Here is a 12123-nt window from a genome sequence, read left to right as displayed (position 1 = left end):
GGCCGCAGGCTGCAGCCCCGTTTAGCCACGTAGCTTGTGTCTGTAACAGAGCAATCTGCTCCTCGAAGCCGTGTCCCTCCAGGAACTTTGCAGCTTTCTGATTAGCAAGTCTGTAAAAGTTCAAAGAATCGTTCTTAACCTTGTGATTAAAGGGGTCATCTGTTTCTATGTTGGGATCTGAGCCGCGAGGTTCAGTAATGCACTTTGGTTATTTTTTGGAGGCTTAATGAGCTGACAGTTGGCCATCCATCCACAGGGGAGAAAGTACCGTATGCCAGAGTGGACATGCAGCTAGATTGCCATAAACTGATTTTGTTGCCCTACCTCGTTGCAGATTACACAATTGGGAGGAAAAGTGCCAAAGCTGCGGAGAAGACTGCCCAAGCAGCACTTGTTCCAGCCACTGATCCCGTGTGTCGGATACCTCAGGGTAGGCTTCCGTGCAACCCAGCAGTCACTGGCGCTTCCTCCTGCAAGGGCTGACCTTCAGAGGCCAGAAGCCCCCAGTGATGCTCTTTTTTTCCTCTCTTCCTCTCCAAGGTGATGTGGAGAAGGCCGTAACAGAACTGATCATAGATTTTGATGTGAACCCTGAAGAGGAGAGCCCCTATGAAGCTTTATACAATGCAACCTCCTGCCACTCCCTGGACAGCCTTGCCAGTGGGAGATCTTCAGATCGAGAGTCCATGAATAAGGAAGCGGAAGGAGCTGGTCTGAAAGCAGCAGGAGTCAGGCCTGTATGTAGCTGCGTGTGCTTGTCTCTGCTTGCCTTAGAAAGATAGGTAACTTATCTCCATCGTCATGATTTTGCAGCAGGCTGCCAGTTCCTCAGCTTGGAGAAATCTCTAAAACCATCTCCCACACTGATCGGAGCAGGCAGGAACCTCTTCTGCTTGTGATAGAGCTGAGCTTATCTCTCATCAGCCACTATCAACGCAGGGCAGTACAGATAAGCCACCGTTACCCACATCACCGTACAGCATGGCAAGTGGTCCCTTCTTCATGCCTGACTTTCACCCAGCGGTGCATCCCTGTGCTTTCTGGCAGCTGAATGCTTCTGTCTGTAAGCCTCGGTTTGTCAGAACGGTGCACTTAGCTGAAGGGCGAGCTTATTGTCAAGAAAAAATCTTTGGAAACTTTTCTGTGGCATTTGTCATCTTTCTCTTTGCTTTGCCCCAGAGAAGGCTCCCAAGAAGTTATCTTTAAGAGTATCCTGTGGTAAACTAGTTGGTGGCAGAAGCATTTTTTTTTGTATTACTTGCAGGGATCTGTAGAGGGTACTCAAGGCTTTGCAAGGCCATGCAAAGCTGCTGGAACTGTCTCTAGAGAAATCTTTGTCACCCACTGTTAGTTGTATCTTCTGCCTCCTTAGCAATCAGTAGTAACACTGCCATGGGGCAGGTGGGATGCTGGCCTTGGAACACGCTGTGTCAGCTTCAGGATTTGTTTTCTGGTTGTTCTTGCAAAGCCTTTTATGTGGCTGTATTTTTGGACAAAAGGCAAAGCAGCAGTGAACAATCGAACTGCTGGTGGTACTATAGCCATGCTTCCTCTCTCTCTGTACGGATGTGCAACCTTTTTCCTGTACTGTTAGCAAATAGAGTAGAAATGAAACAAAAGCTTTAGAAAATGGACATTTCAGCCAGATCTTTTCAGTATGCAGTACAAGGTGCAATGTGTTAGTTGGGCATAAGCCACTAAGATTTAGTTAACAATGTACTGTCCTGGGTTGATTGCGACTGATGTGAGACAAGCTCAGCTGTGTCACAAATGAGATGAGGCTGAACCGCAGTGAAAAGGGAGAAGGAAGAGGGAATTGCTCTAGGAGCTCTCTCTGGAGTTTCTCCCACAACTTGCTCAAGCATTTTGAGGTGAACGGTTTCTGTCTGTTGTGTTTCCGTTTGCCATTAGATGGGGCTGTTGCAGGGCAGGAGATGACCTAGGGATGTCTTTAGCTGTCCACCAAGACAGCACAGTGCGGCTCGGAGTGCCTGCTGGCAGTCTTGGCATAGCTGAGGAATGCAGTGCAGCACCGTCTCTTATCTCCGGGGTTTTTCACCATAAGAGGTGCCTCTGGAATCACATATTCCTGTCACTGTTTCATTAAGACACAAGCAATGAGCAGTCCTTCTCTGCACATCTGCACGAGTTCATTACTGATCTTCACTGTGTATTCCTCTGCCGTAGAGATTACCAGCCTGGGGCTGAGTGAACTGCCTTAAATCATGAAACAATAAACCAATGCCACCTTCCACACAAGTAGTCTTACTCTCCTGAAAGCTCAGTTAGTGCTCCCGTGGGTCTGAGCTGGCCTTGTGCGGTGCTGCCGCTGTGAAGGAGAAGTGGGCAGCGTTCTGAGCAGGGGCGGTCTGCTGTGCTGCTGTATTCGCAGCTGCGTGGACGTAGTGTCAGTGGAAGCAGGAGGGGACGTGTTTTAACACAGCATATTGACAGTGGTCTTCTGAACTGCAGAGAGAACGTCCACCCCCGCCTGCCAAGCCGCCGCCCGATGAAGAGGAGGAGCAGCACGTGGAGAAGATAGGTCATGGTGCTTCCTGTGAGGTACGTGACACTCGATCTGGGATGCTTTACAGGAACGTGGTTTAAAGAACAGTTCTCATAATTTGGGAGGAGCCAATTTTGATATTACTTCCCTTGCAAATTGGGCTGTGAAGTGTTCTCGCACTCCAGCGTTGCTGTTACTTGCCATGGGAACTTCCTTTGTGTGGTTCTTCCAGGGCACCTCTGTTTTGACCTTCAGCCTTGCTTTCCTATTCTTGGCTGGGAATTCCCATAGGAAGAGTTTTTTTTTTTTCCTGCATCATGTTGTGATGTGGACTGTTGCCTGCTTGTAATGATCCCACCAAATGCATCTTCACTCAAGACTGAAATCCAGAGGGGCGTTAGTTCCTGCTTCCTCTTAGCTTCCAGCTGCGGAGGAGATGCGTGGGCTTGTAGATCCCACTGACCTGAACAGGGATCAGGGTCTTGAATTCAGACGAGATTCTGGCCCAACATTTGTTAAAGCTGTCTTCTGCAGAGGTCATTGTGTGTGAGCTGCTTTTTAATTAAACTCAGGCTCTCTTGTTCTGCCTTCTTGCTCCTGGGCTTCCTATTGCTCATTTTCATTCATCAGCCCATGAACTCAGATGTGAGGGCTCTCCAGGAGACCTCAGTATGGGGATGGAGGTGTGTGTAACCACAGATGTCTCACAAACCTCTCACACCCAGGAAAAGCTTCAAAGCAAAACCAAACCTTGTGCATTTCTTCACTTTTCCAAGTGCAGTCAGATGCATGTAAAACAAGGGAAGTGTCTGCTGCCTTTGGCTGTCGGAACACACTCCAGATCGCTAGATGCTTTGCTTTGAATGTGTTGATCCACTGGGTTTCCTACAAGGCGTAATTGGCATCTGCTTTCTGAAGTATATCAAATCTACACAAAATATAAGTATACATTATTTGCTTTAATAGAACTGACTTTTTATAGAGAGTGGAGCACCAAGCAGTGCATAAACAGAGTGCAGACTTGTGGACTGGTGTCTCCACTGCTGTTGAAATGGTTTTCCAGCATATGATATAAGCCGTCACGTGGCTGGCTCTGAGCAGAGATCTGGGTAGCAGGTCCCAGCACAACTGGAAAGCAGAACTTGTTTGTGGCAGTAAACCTGTGTTGAGTGCTCTTGTTGAATTGTTTTGCCATATTTAATTATAAAACACCTCCTGTGTTGTCCTGCCGTTAAAGGCTTTGGAAACGTGATCCACTAAAGGTAACCTTGTTGTCAAATGCTTGTGCACAAAGGGACTCACTAGGGAAATCCTGATTTGTAACCACTTTGATTGATATAAGATAGACGCTGTGTAAAGCTGCCTGGAAATGACCTTAAAGATGTACTGATAAGGCAGTTTGGGTCCAATTGATTCTTTTTCTTTGCATACTGCTTCTGGGGTGCTCGGCTTTTCTGACTCTCGCCCTTCATTTATCATCCCAGCACACGTTCTCTCTGGGTTGGGCAGGCACCAACAGGAATTTACTTAGGGATTGCTGTGAACTTCTTGAAGCAGCATCCTGATCTACCCTCCTCCAAACAGGCTCTCACATTAGGGCCAGGATGGTTAGTCATTGAATATTCTGGGGTTGGGCCAAACTCGAGTTTTAAAAGTAGTCTTTTTATTCCCTTGCCAGGATGAGGGCTATCAGTCAAAGCAGATGTGCACAAACAAGAAACTTAACTTTCATCGTGGAGAAGCGTTAGCACAAACAGGCAAAAGAGCTGATTGTTTGGAGGGTGCTCGAGTGCCGCCTTTCGCTATCAGCAGAAACCTTCTGGGTTTGCAGCTGAATAAGGTTCTGCGCTGTCAAATTAGACTTCAGTTTAATTTGTTTACTGCTCATCTCCGAAAGGGAAGTGCAGACAAAAGACAAGGCGCCGTGATCATTCCTGCAGTTTTGTCTGCAGTTCTAGGGGGGGAAGGAGAGAGAAATGAGATCAGTTACCCTTTAAAAAGTCTTTCAAAACAAAGTCCAATTCTGTGGATTAAGCACACTTCATAGAGCGTGCTCGCTATTGACAACCTCTTATTTTTAGGCTTTGGTAATAGCGAGGGGATGTTGAACGCTCACCAATATGTGTGATGAAAGATGAGTCAGAAGAAAGTTGTACTTTGTTACTCCTGGTTGCAGAACTTGCAGAGTAAGCACAGTTCTCCAACAAACAATAGAGTTTATTTTAAGTGAATTTTAATTTGAGGCTCTGTTTAAGGCGTGGAAGAATAAGAAATGGAAAAAAATCAAGTGTAATCAGGCCTGTGAATGTATACACAGACATTTACAAAGAAAAAGCTGGGAAGTGCATGCTGCTAGGGAGCTACTGGCTTCAAATGTGCTCAGAGCATTTGAAAGAGGACGGCACAATCATCATCTGCAGGAGCCTCAGGAGCACACTGATGCCTGGCTGGAGGTCCGGGCTACAACTGTTATGACAGGCTGCTGCTGTGCAGTATTTTTCCAAGATCTCTGGCAAGAGCCTGTTACCTACTGTTACGGTCTGATGTTTTTGTGCCACCATCTGGTTGGGAGTTTTTTTCCTTAATTTGCTCATTATGAGCTCCGTCACCTGAAGAGGAGCAGGTCTGGCTGACTACTTGTGCTCGAAGCAGATAGAATAACTGCTGTCTTTGGGCACGGCCTGCTTCCTCCCGTTGCAACGCACATTTAAAAGCCAGCTGGGCTTATGCAGGGGCGTAGGATTCCTGTGTGTCTTTCCAAGACTCCCTAAATGGCTTCTAGGGGTCCTAGCTAGATCATAGGCAGGTAGGAACCTATTTGCCCTTGAAGGAACTGATGCTTCCACCTAGAGGAAGGAACTGGTGGTGGAGCTTTGCCCTCTGTCCGGGCAGTGGCGGTTCCAGGAGCCTGTGGGCAGTACGAGAGCCTTCCTCGGGGCGATGTGTTCGGACCTATTCTTCCTGCCTTGGCAGCAGGCTGGGATCATTTGCTCTCTGGCTCAGGTTTGACCCTGCTGCAGCTGTGGGCACAAGTTCCTGGACAGGGCTGCATCGACCTGCCGGTGTCTGGCCAGGAGATGGTGCTGAAAGGCAGCCGACCGTGTGGGCAGGGTGCCTTGAAGCCCAGTTTAGCCCCAGTAGTAATGGGGCGGCACGTGTGGCTCCCAAAGGGTGTTGAACGCCTGCCATCACTGGCCTCGAGGTAGACCAGGATGTGAGTCTGCAGCAAGGCTCCTCTGGATCCTGCAGCGAGACGGCTCCCTGCACAGGGATGGGGGCTTCCCAGCCGTTCGCTGGAGGTTCTGCCAGCGTTACAAAGCAGCTCCAGCCGGAGGCTTCGGGGGATTTAAATGGGCACAGTCACTGCCGGGCATCCTGAGGGTAAACTCCGTTCCTGTGCTGTGTTGCCTGAGGTCTCTGTAGTCCTACACATGCTGTACGTCCCGAGGCTGGGAACGCTAGGTCTGAATTCTGGAAAGGTGGCGGGGATTTGTTGTTCTCTTTTTTTGCAGCCATGTCCTGATAGAGGCGGTAGTTAAATAGTGAATGACGATGCAAATTCCAATAGCAACAGTAAGTCTGAGTTGGGATGAACAAGAATAATGTGCTCAGCTCTTTTCTCACCCCCCGGGCTGTCTGCAGACCTCGCACAGTAAATCAGTTGGTGAGTGCTAGAAAGCTGTCAGCAGCCTTAAATACTAGAAAATAAAGGGATTTGGTCTTTTTTTTTTTTTTTTTAGTAAAAAAGCAGCAGTACATTTTGGATAACACTCCACAGCAAAGGTGTCGCCTCTGCCAATTCTGTGCCTAAAGCATGGCATAAAGAGGCCTTGTGCTTTATTGCAGGGATAAATAGCAGTGCTTTGTGGAGCACTACATTATGCTGTTTTTCATTAGGCCTCTGTTGCACGAGGAAAAAGCAGGGGAAGTGGAGCTGAGGAAGAGGAACACCCGTACGAGCTGTTGCTTACAGCAGAAACTAAGAAGCCAGTTGCGGTGGATAGAAAAACAAAAGGTAAGTGAGCATCCAAAAACCAGAGCTGTTTGGCTTAGCCGTGTTTAACAAAAATATAGAGGGCAGAGCAATTGGAACAATTAAGTGCTGTTGGGTGGGGCATCTGGATTCTGTACTGCAATTGTTTTGTTTCCTGGTAATCTGCCCTCTTGTAAATGGGAGATCAAAACATTCCTGTACAAAATGTACACGGAGGAAGAGCAACTCTGTTATCCTGACAGCTGAGACATTGCAGGGACCTTCTGTGTTAATTCAGAAAGTAAGCGTACGTTGTGCACGGTCAAGTAAATGCAGAGAGGTGGAAGGCTGTGCCGCGCTGGTACAAGTGAGCTGAACCGACGCCGGCATCTCAATGAGCCCCGTTCTCCGTCCAGCTGGATCTGAAGACGTCCTGGCGTTGTGTGTTTGTATCGACAGACGATCAGCCCTGCTCTCCCAGTCACAGAGTCAACGTGCTGCTGTGTATTAAAGCTAGTTTGAGGTGTGAGCTAACAAAGGAGGAAAATAAACATGTACAGAGCGAGCTCCTCGCTGGAACTGGCTGCAAATCCACTATATGGCCAGGGTTAAGTATTGAACTCAGGTCTCTCGTCCCAGAGGGACTTGTGTGCTTTACAAAGGATCTAGGAACACCTTGTCTCCTGTGTTTGGCTGTCGCTGGGCTTTTTGGCTTACCTTCAACAACAACAATAAAAGATTTGTTTAGAGGAAAAATATCCCTTGCTTTATTCAAAACTCCTGAGCCGGAATTTGGAAGGGTTTAGTTTGGACTCTAAACCCGGAAACCATCTCGTTTTGAGGATGAACAGAGGATAACGAGGACTCAGTGTGATGCCTCACTGAGTGCCCTGTAAGACCTGCAGCTTTCTTCTTCCTCTCCTTTCCTCGCAGCTAGCAGATAGCTCGCGTTCCTTGTGTCCTGCTGCACTCTCGGCTTGTCTGGGGTGGCACAAGAGGTCATTGTTTTCCCACCAGCGTTTGCCAAAGCCACTTGCTGCCTGAGGCAGAGTTAGGGTACTTTTCAGGTTGGTGCTTTGCCTTCTCAGCTGGGGAATAGTGACAGCCATTGAGCCGGAATCTTTCAGGCGATCTTTTCAGTGTGCAGCTATTGCTGATCAGTCAAGTGTGAGCTCCCTCTGACAGCTGGGCTCCTTTCTCTGGCTACCATAGCCAGGCTTGCTTAAAATGTCATGAAAATAGAATCCTAAAGTAATGCATGTGCTTGTTCTTGATGTCTCTTCCTCATGATGTGGGTGCTGCAGGCCCTCTAAACCCCATCCTGGGGAGAAGCTGAGGGGAACACCTTTAACCTGGTGATGATCGGAGAGTGGTCCTGTCTTGCTGTACGGTAGGAAGATGCTGGCAGTGACTCCGCGGTGTGCAGTCTGTGGAAAGCGTTGCTGTATTTGGAAAGAACCTAAAGCCCTGCCCACTGCTGTGGTGGGAGAAATCCAAGGAACACAGCGCAGTTCTCATCTTCCAGGGCTCGTTTGCTTTCTTCAATACAAGTAGCGCTATGGCTAATGCAGGGGGAAGGAGCTTTTGATTTAGGGGAGGTGAAGAGCTGCTTCTAGAGAGGAAGGTGCCCAGCCAGCGTATTTCTCACCGTGTGTGTTTCTTAAGCTTGGCAGGGCCATCTCCCGCTGCCCTTCGTGTGGTGCTGGATCTGGAAAAAGGAGATGATTGTGAGGGAGATGACTGTGACCCTCTAATGTTTGTTCTCCTTTTCCAGAGCGTACCGGCTGTTTCCCAAGGCAACTCCGTGCTCCTTGTGGCATGACAGCACGTGTGGCAGGGTCCACGTGCTGCAGGAACAGGGGAGCTTTCCCAGGGCCCCATGTCAGCTTTCACCTGCTGCTTGTTCTCTCAGGGACTTCGGATTTCTGTGCCCCAGCAGGAGATGAGGCAGCTGATTAGCGCTGACTTTTTTCCCCTTTCGTATTGTTCATCTTCTCCCAGCAGTTCCAGGTAGCTTCTTTCTGCACAAGATGTTTCATTACTGCTCTGCAAGGCTGGATCAGCTTTGAAATCTGCATTATTAAACGGGGAACAAAAGCAAACGTTGCCAGCTTTTGCAGTCGTTGGGGTCAGATGCCAGAAGGACACAGGGAAGCAGATGTAGCCGAGTCTGAGTGCGTGCTGATGTGTGGGGAGGAGACGTTTGGGGAATAGTGGAGTCACTTGGGCAGAAGTTAAACAAGGGCTGAGTGAAGAACTAAAGAATAAATTGGGGTGTTTGAGAATTTTTCCACCTCTGGATCAGAAGGGTCCTCGAGCATCAAAGGCAGCAGTTTAATTCCAAGACAAGGAGCGGGCTGAGGCCTGGCTTTGAATTGCTTCTTGGCCCTCGATCTGAGAGGATGTGCTTCTAGATGTTACTTGATGACTTCTGGAGGAGCCTCTGGTCAGCAGAGAAGGACTCTGATTCTTACAGGCTATTGAGAAGGGCTTTTCAGGGCAGCTCGGAAGCAGGATTTCAGGCACGCTGTTCTTAATGGAGTCTTTCATCTGTGATAGCAGCCTTTGTGCCTCTTGCTGCAAGTTGTCTTGTGGCCAGTGGCTGGATGAATGTGGTATTATCTGCCTGGCTTCGGCCGCCTTTTGTGTGTTACAGCAGTTTGCTGTCACATGCTGGAGCACTGGGAAAAGTTGGCTTAATGTTTCGGGCAGGGTATCGGGAGGGGTTTGAGCCAAATGCTTTCCAACCTCCTTTGGTAAGGCAGCCACGGGCAACTGCGTGCATGAATTCAGGGCTGTCGGGCTTTGTAACAGGACTTGTAAACTGGCCAGGGGTGGTGAACTGTGTGCGGGCTGGTCAGGGGGAGACGACAACTGCTGCACTTAGAGAGACCTGATGGAGATGGCAGAGCTCTGATGCTCGTCTTGCTTCTCGGAAGAGCTATCCCGAAGTGCTGTCAGCAGTAACCAGCCTCAGGTAGGACTGCCTTGCTTCCTTCTGGTGGTTATTAACGGTTGGTACTTGTGGAGGTTCTGTCGGGCAATGCAGCCTGCGTGCTCTCCCTTGCTTTATCACAGGACAGGCCCTTTTCCCATGGCTTTGATCCAAGCCTGCGTTTCTGCCATCATAATGTAGTGAGAGGCTTCTGTGCAGAGTAAGATCAGTGATCTCCAGGCAACTGGGACAGTGTCTCGCTGCACTTTCTTGAAGGGCAGGAGGGGAAGGAGTGCAAATGAACACAAGTTCAAGCAGCTTTTGGAGGACAAGTTCCGCCCCAGATGACCAAGGTGATGAAACGAGAACTTGGGCACGCTGTACGCTTCCAAATTTCACACGCAGTACCTCGCCGTGTAAATGAAAGCTTGTGTTTCTATTTTACTGCAGTTCAAGGTTATTTTCTCACCTCTAAAGTAGTACTCTAAAGGCCAGCTTCCCTCTCTTCTCTAGCATTTTGTGCCACAGGAGCTAGATTTGCATGCTCATCACTTGACAAATTCTGGCATGATGCAGCACAGGGAGCCTTTTCTAGATGGAGATTAGAGACTGGCACGTGCCCTTTTTAGTTCCCGGGCTGGGGAGCTTGAGCAGAAGGCAGCTGCGATCACAAACTGATTCTCGTAATCCAGGGGCATGAAACAAATCCTGCTGGTGATATATAGGGTCAGCACAGCAGCTGGATCATGTAAGTAACCTGTCCCAAAAAGGTACACATCCTGAGGAGGCCACTGGACAGTGGTGGGTTTGGCCTCGCTTCTCCTCATCCTGAGGTTCCTTGAGTTGAGACCTCAAAAGGTAAGACCTGGGGAACCCTCTGTGCACCTGCCCTGTGCACCTCAATGATAAAAAGGAGCAGGATCCCTCTTCCCTTCCAACATCTGTTCTTCTGTCTGCAGCTTTCAGGGCAGGCCTGCTCTGAAACGCCTCCTTCAAGACATTCCTCATCTTCTGTGCAAGTGGTGTTGCCCTCGCTTCATCCCTTCCTTCCCTGGCAGCTCTCTTGTATTTCAGAGTCTTTCTTCATCGGCTCGAGCATGAATGGGCGGCTGTGATTTCTGTGCAACAGGAGCCCTTTTGTGAGCCTCTGGAGCTGGATCTGGAGCACTTTGTTCTGGCCCAAGCGTTCCAGCACGTGGCACAAACTTCTACCAGCCGCCTCTCTGCCTTCAGCAGAAATGTCAGCAAAGGTTAAGCTGGGACGTGGAAGGAATGATCTCCAAGGGAGGAAAGAGGAGAAGAAAAGCTTTTGAATTAGTAAAAGTCATTTCTTCCGTGCCAGGTTAATGTGACTGTCCAGTCAACACCATGTCCCTCTTACAGGATCTGTGGTTTTTCTTATACCAGTCTCTCCTACGAGCGCAGCACATCTGACCTCTTCTAAGGTTCCTCTCCAGCATTACAGCTTCAGAGCTTCATGCAAGCCTGGTCTTGAAATCCTCTGATCGGGTGCTGCTGGTGCTCCCCAGCCTCACTTGGGAATGGTGCAGGTAGGACTTTGGGGTGACACTTTCTGCCTTCCCTTTGGCAGCCTCAGCTACAGAACTTGTGGGTGTTTGTGCCCGTGCAAGATGATCAACAACTACTTCATTGTCCTGGAATCCTTAACTCGTAGGATCCGGGATGAAATAAGCCCCAGCATCACTTGACACCAGGGAGAAGCGAGGTCTGCCGGCACGCTGCCCTGGCTGTTAACCTCTGTTCAGGCTTTTGCTGTTCCTGACTCGGCTGCCAACCCAGCAAGCTGCTTTTTGCATTTCTGTGGAGTAAACAAATGCCTGCGAGGGACTAGCCTTGCGCTCGTCAAACCCAGGGCGTGAGAGACCCCAGGATCTGAAGTGGCGTGCGGAGATAAATGGCTCATTCAGGGTGCTTTCCTGCCTCATTTCTGGTGCGAGGACGTACCACAAAAACAGATGTTAGTGTTTGGAAACGACCTGGTCAAGCCCAGTGCTGGAAAAGCTACTCGGGGGGGAAGGAGTTGATTGCCCTGTTGCTGCTAATAGCTGCTGCTTGTTACAGATACGCAATGTTCGTTTGTTCGTTTGCCTCTCTCAGTGAGATGAGGATTCCTTTGCCTTGGCTCCCGAGAGCTGCTGTCTCACAAACCAACCAAGGAATTTCCTCTTCATGTCTAAATATCATCCTTCTATTTCAGAGCCGTGTTGTTGAGGTGCTTTGTTTTATAGCTCCTTTACAGCGTAGTTTTATTTGTCTTCAAACTGAAGAATGCTTCTACGGCAGTAAATAGAAGTGTTAAAATTTCCAGACAGCTACACGCAGGTATATAGGGAGCCTAGGGAAGCAGAAGTTGCATTTCTCAGCTTTCCAAAGGTTTGCTTTTGCAGCTGGAATGCACGTGTGTAACATGACCAAGGTGAGTACTCATCTGTTGCTGCACGTGCTTGGCAATTGGGGTTGGTCAATTATTCATGATTTATCCAGGGCCCCGGTACCTGATATTAAAGATGTTAGTGCAGGAGTATCCGAGTGTCACCTTTCTGTCGGGGACAGCCGGCAGTGCCCGCAGCTCGCTGCCTTAACAGCTCAGCCCAGTCTGTGCTCAGCGGTTGGCTTGCAGGAGAGAGCCTTTTTGATCGAGGTTTTTATTGCGTAAACTGTTTATTTCTCTCCCCTGAGTAAGGAGGA

The 12123-nt window shown here is 49.0% G+C and overlaps 1 protein-coding gene across 12 annotated transcripts in view; it reads left to right on the top strand.

Annotated features, from left to right (window-relative positions):
- Positions 1–12123, top strand: part of ANKS1A (ankyrin repeat and sterile alpha motif domain containing 1A) — a 107192-nt gene that overhangs the window by 38163 nt on the left and 56906 nt on the right. For all 12 annotated transcript variants that reach the window (XM_083812346.1, XM_083812342.1, XM_083812348.1 and 9 more), the window contains 4 exons: positions 335–430; positions 541–737; positions 2473–2562; positions 6404–6521. In XM_083812346.1, the coding sequence (XP_083668472.1) occupies positions 335–430; positions 541–737; positions 2473–2562; positions 6404–6521 (501 nt within the window). The remainder of the gene's footprint in view (positions 1–334; positions 431–540; positions 738–2472; positions 2563–6403; positions 6522–12123) is intronic.

This window comes from Anser anser (genome assembly GCF_964211835.1).
Source record: "Anser anser genome assembly, chromosome: 27".
NCBI classification, from domain to species: Eukaryota; Metazoa; Chordata; class Aves; order Anseriformes; family Anatidae; genus Anser; species Anser anser.
Note: the sequence above shows the minus strand (reverse complement) of the source record. Positions and strands in the feature narration are given on the sequence as shown.